This window comes from Spermophilus citellus, assembly GCF_964194105.1.
Source record: "Spermophilus citellus genome assembly, chromosome: X".
Classification (NCBI taxonomy): domain Eukaryota; kingdom Metazoa; phylum Chordata; class Mammalia; order Rodentia; family Sciuridae; genus Spermophilus; species Spermophilus citellus.
The window spans coordinates 11,939,055-11,964,096 of record NC_138190.1 but is presented as its reverse complement, the minus strand read 5'-3'; the positions used below and the strand labels follow the sequence as shown (position 1 = coordinate 11,964,096).

At 38.2% G+C, this 25,042-nt stretch overlaps 1 protein-coding gene across 3 annotated transcripts in view; it reads right to left on the bottom strand.

Moving 5' to 3' along the window:
* The window catches only part of REPS2 (RALBP1 associated Eps domain containing 2), a 216,049-nt gene that overhangs the window by 143,305 nt on the left and 47,702 nt on the right, over positions 1-25,042 (bottom strand). For all 3 annotated transcript variants that reach the window (XM_081278301.1, XM_081278302.1, XM_081278303.1), the window contains exon 2: positions 5,802-5,925. In XM_081278301.1, the coding sequence (XP_081134427.1) occupies positions 5,802-5,925 (124 nt within the window). The remainder of the gene's footprint in view (positions 1-5,801; positions 5,926-25,042) is intronic.

Sequence of the window (25,042 nt, the reverse complement as noted above, 5' to 3'; positions counted from 1 at the left end):
AACTGGGATGTGGCTCAGTGATAAAGTGCCCCTAGTGAAAATAAATAAATAAATAATAAATAAGCTAGTAAATAAATAAATAAAAGCAACACAAAAGGATAAATGAAACAAACAGTTGGTTCTTTGAAAAGATAAAGAAAATTCCGAACTTTTTAGCTAAACTAATGAAAAGAGAGAAACCCCAAATAATTAAAATTAAGAATTAAAAGGGGATACAACAGATTCCACTGAAATTTGAAGGATTATTTAGAAATATTTGAAAAACTATATGCCAATAAATTGAAAAATCTAGAAGTAATGGACAAATTTCTGGGCACATAAAAACCTACCCAAACTGAACCAACAGTATATTTAAAAACCTAAACAGAACAACAGGATGTAATGAGATTGGAGCAGTATTTTAAAAAAAAGTCTCACAACAAAGCAAAATCCATCTCTGGATGGATTAACTGCTGAACTTTACTAGACTCTCAAAGAACTAAAAGAAATGACCCTCAAACGATAACAAAAGTAGAAAAGAGAAGGAACTGTTCCAAACTTATTTTATGACATCAGCATTACCCTGATGCCAAAACCTGATAAGGATACACATGTACACACACACAAACCAAAAACTAAAAACAAAACAAAAAAATTGTAGACCAATTTCCTTGACCAGCGTAGATTTTTTTAAATTTTTTTTTAAAAATGGGCAAATTGAATTCAATATCACATTAAAGATATCATACACCAAAATTAAGTTGGTTTCATTACAAGGATACAAGGATGGCTCAATATGTAAAAATCAATAAATATAATACATCATATAAATAGAATTAAGGATAAAAATCACATAAGGATAATACAACAGACACTAGTATTGCTGTATGTATATACATGGCTGTATAACCAATGTGATCCTGCAATATGTACACGTGGAAAAATGAGAATTTATACCCCATTTGAATCAAATGTATGATATGCCAAGATCATTGTATTGTCTCGAGCAACTAATAAAAAATAAAAATTTAAAATATCACATAAGGAAACAGATCCTGCAGAAGAATTATCCAATGGGCCCGTCCACAGATGACTTAACTCTCTAGGTTTATGGACTTCTGTTGCAACTTACTATTTACTCTTCAACTCAGGGGTACATTCCCCAGACCTCTTTTTATATTTTATTTAGAGACAGAGTCTTGATAAGCTGCTTAGATTGTCACTAAGTTGCTGAGGCTGGAGTTGATCCTCCTGCCTCAGCCTCCCAAGTTGCAATTCTGAAAGGGTAGCTATTAAATTGTAGAAAACTGTTAGCTAACAAGTAACTCTCATTTAATAACACTGCAAATAAATTTTATCTTCTAAAAGAGTACAATAAATGAATTCCAATTTTATTGCCCTATAGAATGTTAATTGGTTTTATATGTAATATACCAATCCTATTCCAGCCTCCTTTCCTTCTGTGACTACAAACACCTCTGACTCTCTACACTTTCTAAAACCAGCTTTACCATATGCTACTCCCATAATTAATGAATTAATATAACAAGACATACTTTAGATAGGATGGTGGGAGCAGTCTCTGAATCCTGAAGGATGAGAACAAAGCAACCATGAGACACAGAAGGGAAGAGGAACCCACCCTTAGGAACTTAAGACGTCAACATAGCATGTATATATGTCCTACAGCTGGAAAGAGATTGCCCAGAAATGGCTCGAAGGCCATGAGGCTAAGGAAAAAAGTTCAAGTGAGGGAGAGAGCTCTGATATAAAAATGGAATAGTAAACAGGGACTAGATTATATGCAGAGTCTTACAGATCAATGCCACTCTACTACACACAATAAGCAAATTAGTCTGTAGAGTTTTAAGAAAGAGGATGAAATTTTATACATCTGTTTTGTAAAGGTCACTCTTTCTCAAGTTGGAAATGAGATAGGAAAAGAGAAAAGAGAAGACCAGAAAAACAATGGCAAAAACATTGTGTTACCCAGGTAATTGTAGAAGGTGACCTGGTCTAGTGGGAACAAAGAGATGGAGGCAACAAGCAGTGACACTAGAACCATACTGCCAGTGCTACTGATGACTATATTGGGGAGTGAGGAAAAAGGAGGAATCCAGGATGACTTCTGGATCTCTGGCATGAACATCTGTAGATGGTGGTGTCATTTACCAAAACTGGAAAAACTAAGGGATAGAGGTTCTCTCTCTCTCTCTCTCTCTCTCTCTCACACACACACACACACACACACACACACACACACACACACACACTCTCACACACACACACACACACACATGCATGCCATTCTTAAAATAAGGGTATCCATTCACAACTCAATGGATGTGACTGCCTGAAAGTGACAGGGCTACCACTAGGCTTTCAGGTTAGAGCTTCACAGAGGCCTTCAAAGTTTATGTCGCCAAACATCAAGCTAATAAGATGCAAGCAACAAAGTGGAAAATTCTAGGTGGTGGCTCAAAGTTTGGCCCAATCTTGCCTTTATTCTTAAGCAAAATATGCTAACTACAAATAACTTTTATTTAGTAAAACTTCGAATGAAGGAAGACAATTCAGAATAAACTCTGGATATACATAAACCCCCAGAGGTAAAAGACATCAAGCCAAGACTAGTGACACATGCCTGTAATCCCAGTGGCTTGGGAAGCTGAGGTAGGAGGATCACAAATTCAAAGCCAGACTCAGCAACTTAGTGAGACCCTGAGTAAGTTAGCAAGATCCTGTTTCAAAATAAAAAATTGTAAAAGGGGATAGAGATGTAGTTCAGTGATTGGAGTTCAATCCCTGGTATCAAAAAAAAAAAAAAAAAAAAAGGCTACATCAGGGGTTGGGGTTGTGACCCAGTGGCAAAGTGCTTGCCTTGCACATGTGAGGCACTAGGTTTGATCCTCAGCACCACATAATAAATAAATAAATAAACAAACAAAATAAAGATACTGTGTCCCTCTATAACTAAAAAAAAAAAAAAAAAGTCCTTTGGGCTGGGGCTGTAGCTCAGTGGTAGAGCACCCACCTCGCATGTGTGAGGCACTGGGTTTGATCCTCAGCACCACATAAAAATAAATAAAGATACTGTGTCCAACTACAACTAAATATATATTAAAAAGGCTACATCAATGTTTCTAAAATACAAACAAGAAAACTTTATTTCTTTATGAGAAGGTACTAATCCTTTACACAAATACTTTGACAATCCTTTTCACAGCCCCTAGGAAATTAAGCTGTAGATCTAGGAACAAATCAGGTAAAAGATTTTTATTTTTTTATTAGTTCTAATCAGTTATACATGACAGTAGAAAGCTCTTTGATTCACTGTATACAAATGGAGCAAAATTTTTCACTTCTCTAGTTGTACATGAAATAGAGTCATGCCATTCATGCAATCATACATGTACCTAGGGTAATGATGCCCATCTCATTCCATCATCTTTCCTACCCCCATACCCCCTGCTCTCCCCTTCCTCCCCTTTGCCTTATCCAAAGTTCCTCTACTCATCCCATCACCCCACCCCCCATTATGGATTAGCATCCACTTATCAGAGAAAACATTTGGCCCCACAAATCAGGTGAAAGATTTAAGTTTAACTTAAAATAGGTAATAAAAGTGTCAGAAGTTTTTTTGGTTATTGGGGATTGAACCCAGGGGCACTTAACCACTGAGCCACATCCTCAGCCCTTTTTTGTATTTTAACTAGAGACAGGGTCTCATTGAGTTCCTTATGGTCTTGCTGAATTGCTGAGGCTGACTTTGAACTCACAATCCTCTGCCTCAGACTGCAGAGCCACTGGGATTATAGGCATGCACCAGAAGTTTATTCTAGTATACAACAAATTAGCTCTAACTTTTCAGAAGATAACATTGGAAACCCCTACAATAAAGTTTTAATACCCATTTACAATGGAATAAGAACTATGACAAATCCAAATTCAATATGATGTAACTTTCAGCCGTCAAAGCCAATGACTGCTGTAGCAGTCTTGTAGCAACAGTCTTAGGGCAGATTGTCTTCTAGCAACAGACACCAAGCCACCTGATGAAATGATGTTCCATCAAGAAACCTATGTCAAAGAACCAAATTCTGTAATGTAAACACATACCTTTTGGGTCCAATTATTTTCCCATTTGGAAAATATTTCAAGATTGCAGGTTATAGTTAGCACCTTACTAAAAGGAAAGAGGAATGGAGAAGAAGCCATTTTACATAGCAATGGGGCATAGGGTCCAGAGGCAGAGATGATGACTCTAAATTTTACTAATCCTGGGTATATATATATATTCAGTTACTCAACCTCGCTAAACTTCAATTTCCAAATCTGTAAGATTGGGACAATAATAACACCCCAGTAGAGACTCGCAATGTTATGCCATAACCAGTTCTCCTCTCCTCGAAGTCACCTGAGAGAATTGTGTTTCCCCAGTTTGCTCTGCAGTGAATCAGATCCATGTGAAAAGTTCTGGCCAATGCACTTTGAGCAGCAAAAATATGAGTCACATTCAGGCCAAAAGAATTTAACTGCTAGGGTGAGAAACTCTTTCCCTGTTGCAGCAATTGGGGGGGACAGGTTTTGTGTTGGAGATGCCATAAGGTAAAGCAGCCAGGATCACAGGGCCACCACATGGAGAACAGCTGCTCTAGAGGGTCACCCTGACTCACTGCAAAGTGGGACAAGAATCTTTGTCTAGTGAAGGCACTGAGATAGTTGTGGCATGTATTACTATAGTTTATACCAAACAATGTAAACCTAATAAGCACTGCACCTACTTTACTGGGATGCTCTGAGGATTAAATATGACAGTGTCTGGCACACTCTAAGTCCTTGAAAAAGATTAACAGATGACTGCAGCCCTCTGATGCTTAGTGTAAGGGGCTTTGTCTCCCATAGCCAGCTATCATAGCCAGCAATCATCTCAGATATTTGGATTGTCCACACAGTCTCTATGAATTAACCATAAATATTTAACACAATTAGGTGTCTACCACAATCCTCATAGGACAGGAGAGAACAGCTGAGTAATCTTTACCTCAAAATGAGGAAAAGAAACAAATTTCCTGCATAACCATGTGGATATATGAAAGTACTTTGTATCACAGTGAATTATCAAAGGACTTGAGTGCATTCCTCTGATAATCACCTTCTTCATATGGATTTTAAAATCTCCTTCTAAGGCAGTAGAAATAATATTAATATTTGGGGCCTTTGCTTTTTGTTTAAGCTGTGGAGAGAGCTCAAGCATATTAGTGGGCTGGGAACAGGGATGGAAAGATAAGAGAATAATAAATCAGAACTATGAGAAGATAGATTCATTCTGCCAAAATTTTAGTACAGTGCTTTGGGAACTGGAAATTAAAGGATGAGCATATCTGATGTGACTTAAAGGAATGGAAAAGAGAAAAAAAAGTACAGTTCCACTCAACTCTCTCCATCACTCCACCCCTAATCCCTAAGAGAGCCTTAAGTGACATTATAGATACCTCAAGTGGAAAATTAAACTGAATCTTATTATTTTGCCACAGGCTCTAGAAGTCCTGTCCCAGTCTCATCCTAAATAACAAAATCTGTTTTAACTGCAAGTCAGTTAAATGGAACTAATCTCAGGTCACTCTCTGAATTTTTTTGCCCATTTAAAAAAGAAAGGAACTAAGCCACCTGCTAGGTTTTTTTTTTTTTCCAGAGTTGGAGGAAGTGAGGAGAAATTCCACAAAAGCTTATAGAATAGGCCCTAACCCCACTAAAAATTGTCCTCATAAATAAGAAACCTGTCACAGACAATAAAAAAATATAAAGTGTGAGATACTCACCACATTTAATACTTTCTATCCGCACAGGCAGGCCAGACTGTGCCGCAGCAATTAATTTCAGGGCAACGTAAAACTGTGTTGGACCAAAATAACCAACCCGTTTTGCACCACACAGTTCTGTGATCTGAAAACAGATAAGAAAAGTAATGCTGAAAACTCCATTTTGTAACAGGAAAATGAGACAAGATATATGATGAAATGTGAAGAATTTCACAAGGTAGCTAACCAAAAGTCGCTTGGGAACCTACATATCCACACCAGTTGGTTTCCCTCTCCTCCAGTTGACAGGGAGATTTTTTAATTCAGATCATTAAGTTCTACTTACCCATGATGTTTCAGTACTTATTTTCCTCCTCTTTCAAAGATTAAAATAAAGGTGACAAAGGATGGCTGTTACTCCTCTTACAAAGGAGAGTGATTTTTTTAGGGGGTGGATTCTAATGTACAAAGTCTAGAGTCACTGGGGTGAAGAGAACAGTTTAGTTATTACCACTACTTGTGGATTATCCTAGTTTATCAAAATTAGAAGTAAATTATTATCACAAAGTTCTCAGGAGAAATTATTTCCTAATCATTGAAATTATATTTTGGGTGCTCGTTTCAGAAGAACACAAAAGTACTGAACAGTAGGGCACGGTGGGACACTCTTGTAACTTCAAGTACTCAGAAGGCTAAGGCAAAAGGTAGCAAGCAGAAGGCTAGCCTGTGCAACTTAGTGAAACCCTGTCTTAAAATAAAAAATGAAAAGGGCTGGGGATGTAGTTCAGTGGTAAAGCAACCCTGGGTTTAATCACTAGTACTGAAAGAAAAAAAAGTACTACACACATATTTTTAAGATACTACAATAATTGGTGATTTCCATCCCATCACCTGGAACTAGAAAATCCTTCCCCACACCTGAATGGAGCTCAAATGTGACTTTTGCTCTTCCCAATATCCTGGGTATAATTTATTTCCCAGTGTATTCTGAGAGGAAGCCATTCAAATGTCTATAAATGAACACCATATGATACATTGTCTTGGATGTGCTTCAGCATAAACAGGGAAGTGGGCACATGGTAAAACAAGCATAACCAAGAATTAATAATGGTTAAAGTCAGGTGATAGGTTTATGGAGGTTCATTCTTCATATCACAAGTTGGAGGCCAGCCTCAGCATCTAAGCAAGACCCTAGGTAACTCAGCAAAATCTTGTCTCTAAATAAAATATTTTAAAAGAGCTGGGTCTGGAGGCTGAGGCAGGAGTATCAAGAATTCAAAGCCAGCCAGAGGAAAAGTGAGGTGCTAATAAACTCAGTGAGACCCTGACTCTAAATAAAATACAAAACTAGGGCTAGGGATGTGGCTCAGTGGTCTAGTGCCCCTGAGTTCAATCCCCAGTACCCAAGGCAGGGGGAGAGTGTTGGGAATGTGGTTCAGTGGTAAAGTGCCCCTAGGTTCAATCCCTAGTACCAAAAAAGGAAAAAAAGAAATTGTAATCCTTAATATGTGAAAAACATAACAACTACATTTCAAAAGGTAACCATGTAGTATCAAGTTCACCTTCAGTTATTCCTTTACCACAGCTACTACACTGAACTGGAAATCTCTTTATTACAGGTAACCGAAAATACTGGTATAACATTTATTATGGTAGTTTAAGACTCATGCCCTAATCTGACATTAGTAAAGCACCTTGTTTACCTTGGAATCTGTTCTTTGGTCGAATACAGCATTAGAATCACTGCTTTGTATACAAAGTAGAATATACACATTTAACCGAGGTAAGCCCATAGGTCACTTTTCCTGTTCTTTATACATGAAACCTCTGAGAAGCATGCCAAGAACATTCTGAAATATTCAGTTCTCAAGGAAGAGAAAATAATTATAAGCCTTTGGAATTTACATATGGAGTCTCATAGTCTGGGACTTCTTGATCCAAAAAACAGGTTGATTTTATAAGATTTGTTGTTGTTGTTGTTCATCAGGGTTCAAAGTATTTTAAGTTTAAATTCCGTCTGGAAAAGCTCTAAATTATGGGTAGAAATGTTTTGATGATATCTGAAGGAAAAAAGGTGGTGATTTATTCCAGATACTCCATGAGCAGGAGGTATTCTACAATATTTCTTCTTCAAACAATCTAAGTCACTGAGATTTACTCAAAATAAAGAAAAAATGAAAAGATTCCACTCTTACTTTTTAGTTTAAACTTTAAACCTGTTACACTCTCGGCTGGATCCATCTGAGATTACGTGTTGTACAAATTTATAAAACAGAATAAGGACCTATGGACTAGAGTTTGTTTTTTCAGGTGGAAGGCAAGAAATGGAAAAAGGGGAATGGATGAAATCAACTTCCTTACAGCTTACAGATGCACATTAAACTGCTGGGATGCTGGATACAAATCAGAAAAAAAAAAAAATCACCAACAATGTGGGTGGATCCTGGACAAAGTTCTGGAAGGAGGTTGAAGGCCACTAAAATAGCTTCCCTCCTACCTAATTCTGTAAGATTAAGTGACTGTGCTGAATAACCAATCCACACACGTTTCAGTTTGCCTGAAATAATACTCTCTTTCCTAGCTGATATGTAATAAATTTTCAGAACTGTTCAAAGGTTTGAATAAGTTTCTCTCTTTCAAGTATTTTTAAAGGCCTCCTTACATTTTGAAACTTAAAAACTCTTAGAGAGAGGACCTGGAAAATTTCTCCAAAAGCACCCCTATTTTCTATTCTCTCTCTGGGCTGCACTTGGCAAAGTCCAGATTCTTTGCTCTGACTCCACTGCTCCCAGTCTTCCCTAGACGGTGCACCTTCACACACCAGCCTTCATGGTCTCTTATTAAAACCGGGACATCTTCCAACTGCAAAGGGCTTCCAGGGCTCCGCGTTCCCTTCCTGCAAAACTCAAGACTCCGGAGTGGCTTTTGAGGCCCCCCTGTCTGGCCCAAACTACCCTTCCAAAAACCCTCGCCCTGCAGCTAATTAAGGCTGTAACCACACCAGATTCCAACCCATCTCTCAACACCCAAATCCATTTGGGCTTATGAGCACTTGCTGAGCCCTCTGCATGGAAGCCAAATAGCTCCCCACTTCTTTGCCTGTCGGGCTTATTCTTTAAGTCACCCAAAGACCAACCTTGCCTCTGAACCTTAAGCAATCCCATGTGGCATGTTTTCTGCATTCTCAAACCACTTTTTACCAGCTATCACATCACAAGCCTTGTAATACAGTTAAATCAGTACAGTGGTAACTGTCTCCACTGTACCCCATCTCCTTCCCCCATCCCAAGTTGCCAACACAAGGCAAAATTATGTTCTTATCATTTGTATTCCCAGGGATATGTACTTTATGATGCTTGGTATATACTCAGTTGCTCAATGAATGTTGAATTAATTAGTTTTCACAGCCTGTAGCAGCAGAATAGTTCTTTCTCTCATTTTGTAATTACTTTTACAAGTGGCTGCTAAATTGGCTTTAGTCATCTCACACCATATAACCCAAGAGCTCCTGCAGGAATATAACAGAATTTTAACTTCTCTGTTCCCTTCCTGCTCAGCTAGGAGGGTATGGGGTTAAGTCAAAGCTTCCACCATTCTCCATTCTGGTCATAAGCCTCAGAGCTCGGGAGAATCCCTCAGTGGTGTCCCAGCCACTAAACACTCCAGAAAGGTGCCTCTTTTGACTCAGCACACCCCCAAGTGGTGTCAGCTCCCAAGTAGGCACACTCAACAACAGAAATCCTGACGAGAGTCTGAAGCACACACTTACAAGTTGTAACTCAGCCTCTTAGGAAACAATTGAGGAGGCAGGTTAATGATATGCTGGCTTTTCCCTTTCCTACTCATTTATACTTTCTAATATTCAATAGACTGGCAGTCCAGAGGGACTTGGGGTAAACCACTAAACAAAACACAAACCCCTCTATCCTACTGACCAATATAAGGTACTGTGGTATATGCCTAAGCCAAACCACACTCCTAAAAGGAGGTCAGACATACAGTGTTTAGTTGTGTTTTCTGACAGAGGATCCTATTAATACCTTAAAGTACTTATTAATTTTAAAGTATATTGGCCACTCACCACCAAAAGCACTGTGTATGCTAGGAAATGAGCATCATGGAACAAAACAACCTATTCTACACACATCCACACCCTTCTTCCTTCCCACTTTGCCAAACCATCTGAAAAGTAGGTTATAGACACATCTCATGACCCACCACCCCTAAGTACTTTATTGTTTACCTCCTAGAAACAGAGATATTTTCCTACACCACTACACCAGCATCACCACACCAAAGGAAATCAACAGTGACACAATATTATCATATAACACATGGTCCACACTCACATTTCCTCAATTGTCCTCAAAATGGCTTACTAGCTGGATTTTCCTATTCTGATCCAGTATTTAATCAATGTTCATGCACTGCATTTTAATCTTATGTTCCCTTAGTCTCCCCCTAATCTGGCACAATCCCCCTTGGTCCTTAATGACATTGAATCCTTTCAAGAGTCCAGACCAGCTGTCCTCAGAATGTCCCACATTTGGGATTTATTTGTTTTCTTATGATTACATTCAGCTCAAACATTTCTGGCAAGAATACCACACAGATGTTACTGTGATATAGAGAGAAGTAAACACCATGAGAGCCATATGATATCATAATATCCTACCTAGTACTCACTGTCAAGTTTGGCCATTTGAAATTTATATTCCATGTTACATAAGTAAAATGACATAAGTATAAGCTCATTCAATACAGCACCAATTAACAGATCAGAAAACACCTGGAGGTCCACCTCTAAGATATTAATCAACTGTGATTAATCCACACAATAGAATTCTAGGAAACTTTGTGGACATCTGTCATATCTGTGACTGCCCATCTTTTTTGGAAAAGTCTTTTTTTTTTTTTGAATTGTATATTCCAAATCCCACTTCCTGGCTTAAAAACAGAGAATCAAAATTCCCAGATTCCCTAGCAGCTCATATCCAAGCATATCACCTAAGTTCCACTAATCAGATTTATCCATACATTTCTTTCAAACGAAGGCTGAATATTTAGATGCATTTATTGATATGTTTATAAGCTATTTCTGGAAGCTGAAGCTAGCAAAAGTGGCTGCCAGCTGCCTCCAGGGAAGAAAACTGAGAGGCTAGGGCACATGGGGAGGAAACAGTTTACTGCATATCATTTTATACCTTCTGAATTTTGAATCATATGAATGTAGTATCTATTAAAAATAAATTTAGGGGGCTGAGGTTGTGGCTCAGTGATAGAGTGCTCACCTAGCACATGCAAGGACCTGGGTTCAATCCTCAGCACCACATAAAAATAAATAAATAAAATAAAGGTTGGCCCTGGGTTCAATCCCAAGCACTGCACAAAAAATAATAAAAAATAATAATAAAAAGTCTCTTGAGGGCAAGTCCTGCATTTTTTGAACATCTTTGTTTTCCCCACAGAACCCATGCCACTGATTTCTAGCAAAGAAGGCTCACAGAATAAGTTAGATATGCCTATTGTGTTTTTACCCTTGATGGCTTAACAAGAACTCCTATGTATGGTATCTTGTACCATTAGATAGTGAATTATGTGACTCTATCAACATATTCAACCAAATACTTTGTTAAAATCTAAAGGATCAAAGACACTGGCCTGATCACAGAATAACAAGAAGTAGAACCTCAGGTAAATAATTTTGTAATCACCTGATTCCATGTAGGCAAAGCCAAAGGGGAATGCAACCCATCCTCCCAGAACTTTGAATTAACTTAGTCTATGGTGGTATTATGTTATATATTAAAACAGAGATATAGTAAAGAATCAAATATAAATTAGTATGGTTCTTTTGGGGGGAGCAGCATTTACTGAGGATTGAACCCAGAGGTGCTCAATCACTGAGCCATACCCCAGGCCTTTTGTTCTTTATAATGAGACAGAGTTTTGTTTAGTTGCTTAGGGCAGCTTTGAACTCACAATCCTCCTGCCTCAACCTCCTGAGCCACTAGGATTATACGTGTGTGCCACCACATCCAGCCAGTCTGGTTATTAATGACCAAAAAAAAGACATTCTCCACTCAGGCTAGCTGTTTTGATCATGCCCATGATTCTCATGGTTCATTCTCTCTTCTGCTTTTAGGGAGCTGACAGAAGGTCTGGGATTATCAGCATTAAATTAATCAGAAACGGGAATACAGGTTCTTGCACAATGGATCGGCATCTATAGGCCTGACTGAGTGATTCTAGAGATTTTATTATGCACCTAGATTGTTTTTTTTGGAATGAGGAAGGATTATAGATAATGATGGCATTTGATGACAATGGTCTTTTATGATTTTTGTAAACTAGGTCTTTTTTGGCAAACCAATGCCACAGCTTTCCAAACTGCCCAGCTGGCTTCACACATACAGGCATGCATCACCACAGGGTCAGGAGTTCCTTAGGACTGGCATCTGCCTGGGAAGAAATTAGGATCTAATAACTGAAGGTTGAACAGAGGGGAAGAGGTGATGGGGTGAACTGCTGAGACACAAAGGAAGCATCCTCCCATAGGTTTAGAAGAAAAGAATAGCAGACTCCACAGTAAAAACTAACATTTACTGAGAGCAGACTGTGTCCCAGGCACTGACATAAATGGCAGGAATTAATGAGATGAAGGAAATACACATATATACACAAGAAGTCTTGACTCCAGAACCAAATTAAAATGCAATTATAGCTCAGATTACAAAAGAAAATTAGCTTTAGAATTCTGGCTCAGGGTTTGAGGCTCTATGTATCACAGAATTTTTGTACAGCTGGAGGTAGAGAAATCTCAGGTGAACACAAATGCATTGCCAAAATTACATACGACTTTTACTGGTTCTGGCAACTTAGACTTTATCTCACCAGCCAAAGGATTAGCTTTGCAGACAGTTCATTTATCGACATTTTTTAGAGCTTCTCAAAAGTAAAACTATAGGCTCAGGTTATTTGGAATTTTATGAGGTTTATTTCAATCCATTCTATATTTATCTATACTATTTTATCTGCACTCATACAATTTATTTTTTAAAGAAATGTGTCCCATTTCTTTACATTTCAACTATATGGAGCATCAGTATTGCACACAGATCTTCAACATGCTAAGGGAATGAATAAATGGATAGAAGTTCAGTCTTAGATCACACTAGGGTTCTCACACTTGACCCTAAATCCAGATATTTTGAAGCCTCTAGCACAAAGCTAAACTCTTACCAGAAACATCCATTTTGGGTAGGATAAGCAATTTGACTTCATCAATTTGATTTGTCAAGTTCTCACTAAGGACCCTATCCAATTGTTAAAATAACAAATACATCTCTTACTTCCCTGACATTCTAACAGCCTCCGGTTGAGGAGGCTGATCCCATTTGAAGTGAGCTGCTCCAGGGCAATAAAGCTGGAGAAGGGCCCTTCCTCCCTGTTCATGAGTGTTCTCCTCACAAAAAGGTCCCATGACAACCAGCACACTCAGGCCTTCTGCATCTATGGCAAATCCAGTTGGGTTTAAGAGGCTCCGGCCCAACCGATCAGAACCAAGCACCAAGACAATACTGATATTGTCACTACTGTGACCTAATGGGCATATAATATTGACCTAACTGACCTCTTTCCATGATCAAGTCCCCTTTCTGTGTCTCAACTATTCACATTCATCCTCTTTCCTCTCTAGGCACCCATCATTTTAAGGCTTGAACTTACTCTCATCTACCTTATCAACAGCTACCTGCTGACAATTCCCTGATAACCAAATCCCTAAAGTCTGTGATCTGAGGTCTCATGCCATTGATCTGCACTTACCAGAAGGGACATCCCTAAGGTCCTCATGAGTCTTCTGCACCTATCTCAAATCACCTGTAAATACTGTTTCATCAGCCTAGATAGACTTTCCATTGCCAGAGGATACAATCCACTGGTCCCACTAAATTGATGACCCCCACCACAATTGGTGAGCTTAGATCCAGGTTCTAATTGCTTCCAGGATGTTCTATCCAAAGTTCAGTTCACTCTCATAAGCCATGCTTAGAGATTTCAAAACTAAAAGATATCTGACAAAGAAAGAACAATCCCTGTTGTCAAAGGATTTATAATCTGATTGGAGTGTGTACCTAAGAATTTTGTAAAAGATGATCGAAATTTAGCAAAGACTACTACACACCAAGTAGAAACTGGGCCTTTCTCTTTGTGGGAATTATTTCTAGTATCTAATCCAACATGAATGGTTTTGCAAGTAGGAACTTCAGAGTCTAAAGGAGTTAGAGAAATGCTAAAAATTAGGAAATCATCTGAATTGAAAGATCTTGCTACCCAACAATTTATATTAGAAATATCACATGAATCAAATTCACTGTGCAGTTTTCCAAATTCTTAGGCACTAAGACACCACTCACTTATGGCAAAGTCTCTTTGGACATTCCAACTAAAAGACACATACTATTTATGCTTTGGCAGCCAGAGCTACATGCAAGTTAGGCTCCGTTATTTCTTGGCTTTCCAAGTGGTCATGAGCACATATCTGTGAGGGGGAGCAGGTGTCAGGAGTACAGCTCAGAACTGAGTATTTTCTTTCAATAGAACTGGAGAACAAACCACAAAGCTTACTTCATCATAACAGTGTGATAACCAACTGAGTTGACCAGAGTACAGAATAGAAACAAATGAGCATTTCCCATTTCTCCTCTGGCTTCCCAGTATTAGAATCCCTGCAGTATTTATGAAGTTTTCCACCTGCTTTCAGCTAAAAAGTTTCTGATACTCACTTTCCTTATTGATTTTTAATCAGGGTATGGACACAGGACATAAGCTTGCCAGCCAACACCCATATGGGCATTTTAATCAATAACAAATGCTGCAAACCAACAGGAATAGTAGATGATAATTTTCTTGTAAAGAGGAGCAACACCCAATTCCAGGGGCAGCCCCACCCCCAACATCTAATGCAGGCAATGATGTACAGGGGGAGACATACAATATTCAGTAGCTACAGTATCACCATCCTCAATGGATCAATTCTGTAGCATGATCCAGCTGTATTTCTGGCAGTGTTGCCTTCTAATTGTGGATTTTCAACCCTCCCCCTAGGCTTCCCAGGAGAAAGAATGAATTACCAAAATTTATCCACAAACTCCTTTTCTGATTAAATTAGCCACAAGCAATTTCTGTTGGTTACGTGACTATGTTACTAAGAATCCTGGATGTTACAGAGGGCAGATTACAGGTGAGCCTTCATCATTCCAGGGCTACAAATTTGGCTATATCATTATCTACTGCCTAACAAACCACTCCAAAACCCAAATGCCTTAAAGCAAATAATTATTTCACTCAAAATTGTGGGGCTCAGCAATTTGGGCTGAGTTCAGCTAAATCTGGGCCAGGTGCCACACTGCTCTCAGGTGGACTCACTTACACTTCTACAGTTGGCTTTAGGTTGGCTGGCTGCCTCTATTTTCCACCACATGGTCTCTTCCTCCAGCCCAATCTAGAATTTTTTACATGGTGGCAGAGTTCCCAAAGCAGTAAGGAACTGAAATGTTTCCTCATATCTAGGCTGAAAACCTGCACAAGGTCATTTCTGCATTCTATCGATAAACCAAGTCACAAGGCCAACCAAAATCCTAGGGAAGGGGAAACAAGCTCCACTTCTTTAATAGGAAGAGTTGCAAAGTACTGTAGGCATTTTACAATCTACCATGCCTGACTGCTTGATAAAGAGCACAATGATAAAGATGAGACAATAGATAACCCTAGGGAATTCTCATTTATTAGAACTACTCATACCTAGAATCTGTGCTCTCACCACCATTTCCATTTACCACCACCAACTCCAGCCTCTCATTTAACAACAGCTAACTAGAAGCAATAAATACAGTGTTGAGCCAGCAAACTTAGCAGCCTGTAAACAATTTTGTACAGGTCAGGTCCCTTGGATTCCTCATACTGTAGGACATGCTAAAGAGCACTGGCTAGAATTGTGTGGCATGTGACATCAGCTCTCCATTTTTGGTTTCTCCATTTCTGAACCTCAGTTTTTCTCCCTCAAAGATCAAAGAAATTTGCTGCATATGAACAAATGGATAGTTTGATCACTTCACACAGAAAACTACTTAACGGCCCTAAATTACAGAAAAACCTAATATAAAACATAAAGGAATCTTTTAAAATCTCTTCTCTAAATTTGTTTATTCGGATCTTGAAAAGGTTTTAACTAAATCCTCTTCCAAGAGCCACTGAAATTGGCAGACCCCACAAATTGAAACTACATGTTTCCCTGACAACTGTTGAACAGAGAAAGGAAGGGCTTCTGCAAGAAGTCTCCATGGAAACCACCTAGTCCTTGCATCTTCCATTCACCTTATACTTTGGCTGGCATTCAAGAAGATCAAATCGCAATAAAAACATAAGGAAGCTGGCTTGTGAGCAATAAAGAATGTCTATGTTGGGTACAGTGAGATTTTTCCAGTAAAAAGGCATAGTCCAAACACCTCAAGACCCACCAGATTTAAAGAAGTCTCTGTATGTTCAAACCATTTCTTAAAATACCCCAGGTCTTAGTCCATTTGGGTACTACTTTACATTGTGTATATATATATATATATATATATATATATATATATATATATACACACAATAGAATTTTTTTGTGGTATCAGGGATTGAATTCAAGGGTACTCGACTACTGAGCCATATCCCCAGCCCCATTTTTTTTATTTTATTTAGAGACAGGGTCTCACTGAGTTGCTTAGCACCTTGCCATTGCTGAGGGTGCCTTTAAACTCACAATCCTCCTGTCTCAGCCTCCGGAGCCACTAGGATTACAGGCATGCGCCACTGCACCCAGCCCACAATAGAAATTTTATTTCTTACAGTTTTGCAGACTGAGAAGTCTAAGATCAAGGTGCCAACAGATTCAGTGTCAGGTAAAGGTTATCTATGGCATAGATGGCACTTATTTGCTGTAACTTCCATAGTGGAAGGTGCAAACAAGCTCCCTCAGGACTCTATTATGCAAACATTAATACCACTCATGCCCTACTCTCATGAACTAATCACCTCCTGAAAGCCACCCTTTTAATACTATTACATTGGATATTAAGCTTCGACATATGAATTTGAGGAGGACAGAGACATTCAGAACACAGTTTCCCAAAAATAATTCTGGAAACAAAGTATATTGGTTTCCTAGGGCTGCTGTAATAAATGGGCTTAAAACAATCGACATATATTATTGTCTTACAATTCTGGAGGCATGAAATACAAACTCAAGGTGTCAGCAGGGTTAGAAAGTTTCCTTTGAGGGCTGTAAGGTAGAATAAGTTCCATGCCTCTCCCTAAGCTTCTTAATATTAAGTCTCAGAAGTTCTTTGGCTTATAGTAGAATCATCACTCCAATCTTTGTGTTCAAATGGCTTTCTTTCTGTGTGACTATGTCTTCACATGGTTGTCTTCTTATGAGAAAACTAATCGTATTGTATTATAGTCCCACCTTACTGCAATATGATTTCATCTTAACTTGATTTTATCTCCAAAGACCCTATTTCCAAATAAGGTCATGTTCTGCAGTACTAGTGATTAGAATATCAACATATATTTTGGGGAAGACACAATTCAATTCAGAACATACTGCTATATAACAACTATTTTATTTTCCCTATTCACTAAGTTTTTAAAGCTAATTAATAGCTCCATTTCTTTTGTAGCTCAATCAAAACAGAAGATCATACTTAACCACAAAGCCACAACTAGCTACAGTGAAATCTGGGCAGTGCAACCTTTACTCTGGACAACCATGTGCCAAGCTCAAAACTGGAATTTTTATTGCAAAGGAGAAGAAGGTAATGAAAGTCAGGGGACAAAGAATTCTCAGTCACAGAGGTAAAGAGTAAAATCACTCAGGAAAAACAGACACCCTGCCCTTCGGTGAAAACCCACTGCAAAAATGAGATCATAAGGGGGGCTGGGGATGTGGCTCAAGTGGTAGTGCGCTCGCCTGGCGTGCGTGCGGCCCGGATTCGATCCTCAGCACCACATACCAACAAAGATGTTGTGTCCGCCGAGAACTAAAAAATAAATATTAAAAATTCTCTCTCACTCTGTCTCCTCTCTCACTCTCTCTTTTAAAAAAAATGAGATCATAAAAGTTAACCGTGCTTGGAAAAGACCTTGGAACTGAAATTAAGAAATTAGTTTTATGCCTAACCAAAAAAAAAAAAAAAAAAACAGAGGCAAGAGACACTCAAAGGACACAGAGTGAAGAGCATCCCAAATTATAAGTACTTGATGGGAAAAAAAAGTCAATCACAGTGAGGCTGAATCATTTTGTATTACCTTCAGCAAGGTATGAATGATGCAGTTTCTCTACACTCCTGCCAGCATTTGATGATGTCACCCGTTTTTCATTTTAGCCATTCTGATAGGTTATGATGTGATATCCCATTGTGGTTTTAATTCTCATTTCCCTAATGGCTAATGATAATGAACATAACTCCACACCACATCAAGATATGTGATTTGCAAATACTTCCTCCCACTCTGGAATTTGTCTTCACATCCTTTTATGAGGTCTTTCTCAAAGTAAGTGTTCTTAATTTTCATGAAGTCCAATTCATCCATCTTTCTCTTTTCTGGATTGCATCCTTAGTATCAGATCAAAGGACCCTTGGTCCTGAAGAATTTCTCATATTTTTATGTTTTATATGTTACATTTAAGTTTGTGATCCATTTTTAGTTGTCTTTGGTATAAGACATGAGGTTTAGATCAAGGCACTTTGGTTTTGCCTATTGAAGGTCAATTTTTCTAGCACCATTTGTTGAAAAGGCTATCTTTCCTTCTCTGCTTAACTGCTTTAGAAATTTTGTCAAAAACATCAAAGCTCCATTCTGTTCTCTATTCACTCTGTTGTGAATAACAGGAATAGACAGCCTAAAAACTGAGAGAAAATATTTGCCAGCTATTCATCTGACAGAGGATTAATATCCAGAATACATAAACAATTCAAAAAACTTTTTTAAAAAGAGTAATCCAATTTAAAAATGGGCAAATGATCTGAATAGATATTTCTTAAAAAAATACAAATGGCAAACAAATAAATAAAAAATACTCAATATCATTAGCATCAGGGAAATGCAAATCAAAACTACAATGATATACCATCTCCCACAAGTTAAAATGGCTACTATGATGAAATTTAAGAAATGATAGCGAGAGCCGGACGCAGTGGTACACACCTGTAATCCCAACTGCTCAGGAGGCTGAGGCAGGAGAACCAAAAGTTCAAAGCCAGCCTCACCAATGGCAAGGCACTAAGCAACTCAATGTGACCCTGTCTCTAAATAAAATACAAAGTAGGGCTGGGGATGTGGCTCAGTGGTTGAGTACACCTGAGTTCAATCCCCAGTACCTGGCCCCCAAAAGCGAGAATATGGAGATAAAGGAACTCTGACACACTGTTGATGGGAATGTAAATTAGTACAGCCATTATGAAGAGCAGTACAAAAATTCCTTAAAAAACAAAAACAGATTTACCTTATGATCCATATATTCAATTCAGGGTTTATAACCAAAGAGAATGAAATCAGCATGCCAAAGAGTACCTGAAAACCCACGCTCACTGTGGCACTGTTCACAATGGGTAAGACATGAAATCACCCTAGAAGCCCATCAACAAATTAATGGATAAAGAAAATGTGGTGTATATATACACAACGGAGTACTATTCACCCATAAACAAAAATTAAATTCTGTCATTTGCAGCAACATGGATGGGACTGGAGGGCATTGCATTAAATGAAATAAGCCAGACACAGAAAGACAAGTATCACATGTACTCTCTCACATTATGAAAACTTTAAAAAAAAAGTCAGGGCTGGGGTTGTGGCTCAGAGGTAGATAAATTGCCTAGCATGTGTGAGGCACTGGGTTCAATCCTCAGCATAAAGTAAAATAAAGACATCGTGTCCACCTTAAAAAAAAAAAGTAAGCATGAAAGTAGAATACTGATGGATAGAGATTGGAAGGGTTGAATGGAAGGTGATTGGATTTGATCAATGCATGCTGTGTGCATGCACGAAAATATCACACTGAACCTCAATTAGTGTGCTAATAAAAAAATAAAGTTTTAAAAAGTCCAACATGGTGGTATGTGCCTGTGCCACCAGCCATTCAGGAAGCTGAGGGCAGGAGAACCACTTGAGCCCAGGAGTTCAAGATCAGCCTGGGAGATAAAGCAAGATCCCATCTCCAAAACAGAGGTGGGAAGAGGTGGGGAGGGAGAGGAAGATATTGATATTTTTGTCAAAAATCATTTGAGCATATTTCTGTGGGTCTATTTCTAAGTTCATTGACCGATTCCATTGATCTATATTTCTTTTCCTCTACTGATTCCACACAGTCTTGATTACTGTAGTTATAAGTCATAAAATCAGGCAGACTTATTTTTCCTCTTTTATTCTTATCGAAATTATTTTAGACAGGCACAGTGTTCATACCTATAATCCTAGTGGTTCAGGAGGCTAAGGCAGGAAAATCACAAATCCAAAGCCAACTTCAGCAACTTAGTAAGGCCCTAAGCAACTTAGCAAGACCCTGTCTCAAAATAAAAAATAAAAAGGACTAGGGATGTGGCTGAGTAGTTAAGAGCCCTTGGGTTCAATCCCTAGTACAAAAAAAAATATTTTAGCTATTATAGTTTATTTGTCATTTCATATAAATTTTTAAATATTATCTACATCTACAAAAATAATCCTGCTAGGATTTTTATAGGAATTACATTAAACTTGTATATTGATTTTCATAGAATTAACAGGTTTACTGCCCTCTGATCCATGAACATATTATGTCTATATGTGTTTCAGTGTACAAGTCCTGTGCGTATTGGTTACTAACCTAAGTATATTTGAGTAACTGTGAATGGCATTCTCTCCCTGTATGTATGAACACACACACACACACACTCTCACACTTTTTTCTTCTCAGTGTTAGGGACTGAACCCAGGGTCTTGTGCATACAAAGCAAGCACTCTATTATGAGCCACACTCTTGGCCCAGGTATTATATTTTTTAATTTCAGTGTCCATGTGTTTGTGGCTTATATATACAAATACAATTCATTTCTGAACATTTTTCTCTTATCCTTAGACCTTGCTGATTTCACTTATTAGCTCCAAGAGTTATTTTGTAGATTCCTTGGTATTTTCTATACAGACAATCACGCCATCTACAAATAGGAATAGTTTATAATTCTTGGGGGGGGTCCCTTATGATTTGTGTGCCTTTTATTTCTTCTTCTTGCCTTATTACACTAGCTAGAATTACCAAAACAGTGTTGAAAAACAAGGATAGGAACAGACATCCTTGCCTTAAAAATGATCCCAGGGCTAGGGTGCTAATTCCTAGTTAATTCCCCAGCACCACAACCAAAAATGATTCCACATACAAACTCAAGGATGTAGAAAAAAATGAAGGGACAATAAAATAATAACTCTGTCTATAAATCTAAATTGGGAGTTGGCCTGTAGACCAAATCTAGGTTATTGTCTGTTTGTGCAAATACAGGCAAATATAATCATTTACATATTGTCTATGGCCACTTGTCACTATAGCAGTAAACCTGAGCATCTATGACAGAGACAATATGGACTACAGAGACTAATATAATTAATTTATCATCTGGCCTTTATAAAAAAAAAGTTTGCTGAACTCTGACCTAAATAAAAAATACTTGCATAAAATAATATGAGTTGTGAAATTTAATATATAGTACTAAAATATATGGCAAAAACAACAGAAATTGTAAGCAAGGATAAGTGGAGTCAAAGGTCCTTGCATCATTCAGGAGAAAAATAAAAATAAACATTAATGGAAATAACCTTTTAGCTGGGTACAGTGACATACTCCCACAATGCCAGTGACTTGGGAGGTTGAGGCAGAGGGATTGCAAGTTCAAAGCCAGTCTGGGCAACGTAGTAAAAACCTGACTCAAAATTTAAAAATAAACAGGACTGGGGATGTAGCTCAGTAATAGAGTATCCCTGAGTTCTATCCCCAGTATTGCAAAAAAATGATTAATTTCATTAATTAAAAACAATTTTAACCAAAACATCCCCTAAATGTATCCTTTAGGTTCAGAAGACAGAAAAAGATCTATCCCTTCTATTTCCATTGTTTTTTTTTCGATTATATCAAAGTATGATCATTAACCCAATAGCTTCACTGGGCAGGAAGGGGTCACATGTCTACATTAACTCCCTCCATAAAACATCTATAAAAACGGGGCATGGTGGCACATGCCTGTCATCCCAGCAGCTCAGGAGGCTGAGGCAGGATTGTGAGTTCAAAGCCAGCCTCACAACTGTGAGGCACTAAGCAACTCAGTGAGACCCTGTCTCTAAATAAAAATACAAAATAGGGCTGGGGATGGGGCTCAGTGGTTGAGTGCCCGAGTTCAATCCCCGGTACCAAAAAAAAAAAAAAAAATCTATAAAGGTAATTGCCAGTTCCAAATCATCCATCTCCTTGCTTTTCACTGCTAGGGTGACTATCCATCCTGGATTTCCTAGGACTGAGAGGGGTTCCTGGGATGTACAACATTCAATACTAAAACTAAGAAAGTTCAAGTTGATCACCTAACTTCCGATGGCCCATGCTAGTGAAATGGACTGACTGGGACACGAAGTTCTGCTTCCCATTCATTTCTAATGAGGAGATCACTTTTAGTGAGTCAGTGAGCAGGTCATCAAGCAGAATTAATTAAAGTTAAGTGCATAGTCTCAACTTGTGTATTCCTAACAATTCTTCCCAAAATGATGCCTTTGAAAGCAAACACAGCCCTCTGCTCCTCAAACATGCAGTGTGTTCACAAATTGACTGATATAGAAGAATGCATACACATCTCATCGGCCTCCATTTTCTCAGTCTCTAGATCTCAGTGTCCTACTAACTGATACCAGTACGTAGCACAGAAACAAAATCTATTTTAATCTAAGAGAATTGGGAAACTTCCAAAGAGCACTGACCTGAAAAATCTTGACAGAGCAGAGGAAATTGATTTTCTACCAAAACCATGGAGAGGATTAGACTCAGATTTAGGCCAATAAAAGATTTACATTCCATCCAAGTCCCAATATAACATGATGCACAGATGAAAACATGCTCATGAGCTGACATAAGCTGACACACATTAGAAAGTTCAAAATAAAAGTCAGCTCTTAAGAATGCAAGTCCCTAAGGTAAAAACTCAACATATAAATTGTATTAAGATTCCTGTGATAGAACACAGCATAGTCTTTCAAATTGATTTTCATAATAATTTTTATTCTCATTCTGGATCGTTTCAAAAAGATTGCCCACCAGGGCCGGGAATATAGCTCAGTGGTAGAGCACTTGCCTAGCAGGTACAAAGCCCTGAGTTCAATCCCCCAACATCAGAGAGAGAAAAAGAAAAAAAAAAGATTGCCCACAAATCCTCAAGATCAGAAAATACCATTGATCATTCACTTATAATAACCAAAAATTTTTCTTAAAATAAATAATGAATAACTTAAAATTACAAAAAAAAAACCACCCCCAACTTCACCCTTTCCAACACCCACATAGACAACTATGCTACTACACCTCCTTTTTATCATAACATCTATTAATTATGGTAAGAAAAAAACCCTATGCCCTTCTATACTTAAGACCAAAAGTAATACTGGTGACCAGCTTGACCTTGATTGTCCCAGGCACCTACACTGGGCAGTGTGAAATGAGAAAGCAAGTCTTCCCATCAGGGGCCTACTTGTCCTGGCTACAGTGAAAATTAAAGCTGCCTCTTTGACAGTTTTTAATTTTTTACAAGTTTTCTTCAAATCATGGATTTATTTTCAATCTTTCTTATGTCAAAGAAAAAATATGATGCACATGTCATCAAGTCAACAGATAAAGAAAAGCTATCACTGTGTAAATGAAGCATGACACTGGGACAACAGGAGTCAAGAATGTGAGTGAGTGAGCCAGCCTCCATGTAGAATTGGTCACATCCAACTAAACACAATTTGGAAAGAAAAAAGGAAAATACATGAAGGGAGGAAAAAGCTCTAAGTCAATGCAATCAACAGTGGTTAAAAGTGATAGGTTGATTCCTGAGGTGGAAACATTTTTGATTTCATGGTTGCATGATTACACACAGTAAATCCATATACTTCTATAGCCCATCAGGACACTTTTATGCCTCAAAGTTCAAAACCAAATTTAATAAACAAAATTATAGTTGAACTTCTTCAAGAAGAGGACCAGTTAACATCCTCAAGTTTCAGGGAAAATCTAATCTAACCTCCAAGATAGATAGAAAAAAACTTAGTTCTGATCTGTTTAAACAAAGCCCCTTCCCAAAATCCAACTGATAAACACCATACATTAATTGCAAGGGATTGCCTCTCAGCAAGAGCTTAATATAAAAAGGAAAAGCTAGCTGGGCACATACCTGTAACCCCAGCTACCCAAGAGGCTGAGGCGAGGGACTAGGGCTGTAGCTCAGTGACAGAACGCTTGCCTAGCATGTGTGAGGCACTTGGTTCGATCCTTAGCACCATATAAAAAACTAAAACAAATAAAGGCATGCTGTTCATCTACAACTATTAAAAAATTGTTTTATTAAAGAGGCTGAGGCAAGAGGATTCCAAGTTCAAGGCCAGTCATGGAAACTTAGTGAGATCCTGTCTAAAAAGGGTTGGGGATATAGCTTAGTAGTAAAGTGTCCCTAGGTGCAATCCAAGGTGGAAATTCATGTCAGGCATCATGGTGCACACCTGTAATCCCAGCAACTCAGGAGGCTGAAGCAGAAGGATCACAAGTTCGAGGCCAGCCTCAGCAACTTAGTGAAGCCCTAAGCAACTTACTGATACTCTGTTTCAAAAGAAAAACTAAAAAGGACAGGGGATGTAATTAGGTTAAATTCCCAGTTACTCTGCACCCCCCAACAATCCTCTTTAACACACATTGTAATTAAAATGTTTAATATACAGAACAAGGATAGAATTTTAAAAGCTGCAAGAGAAAAAGGGCAGGTCATATTTAGAGGTCAAAGAATTAGACTTTCTATGATCTCTGAGCCTGGATTCTAAAAACTACAATGGCTTGGAATAATTTTACCAAGCCTGGAAAGATAACAGGTGTCAACCAAGATTGCTACAATCAGCAAAGCTATCCCTCAGAATTAAAGATGAAATAAAAACTTAAACATGCTAAGAGACACTAAATG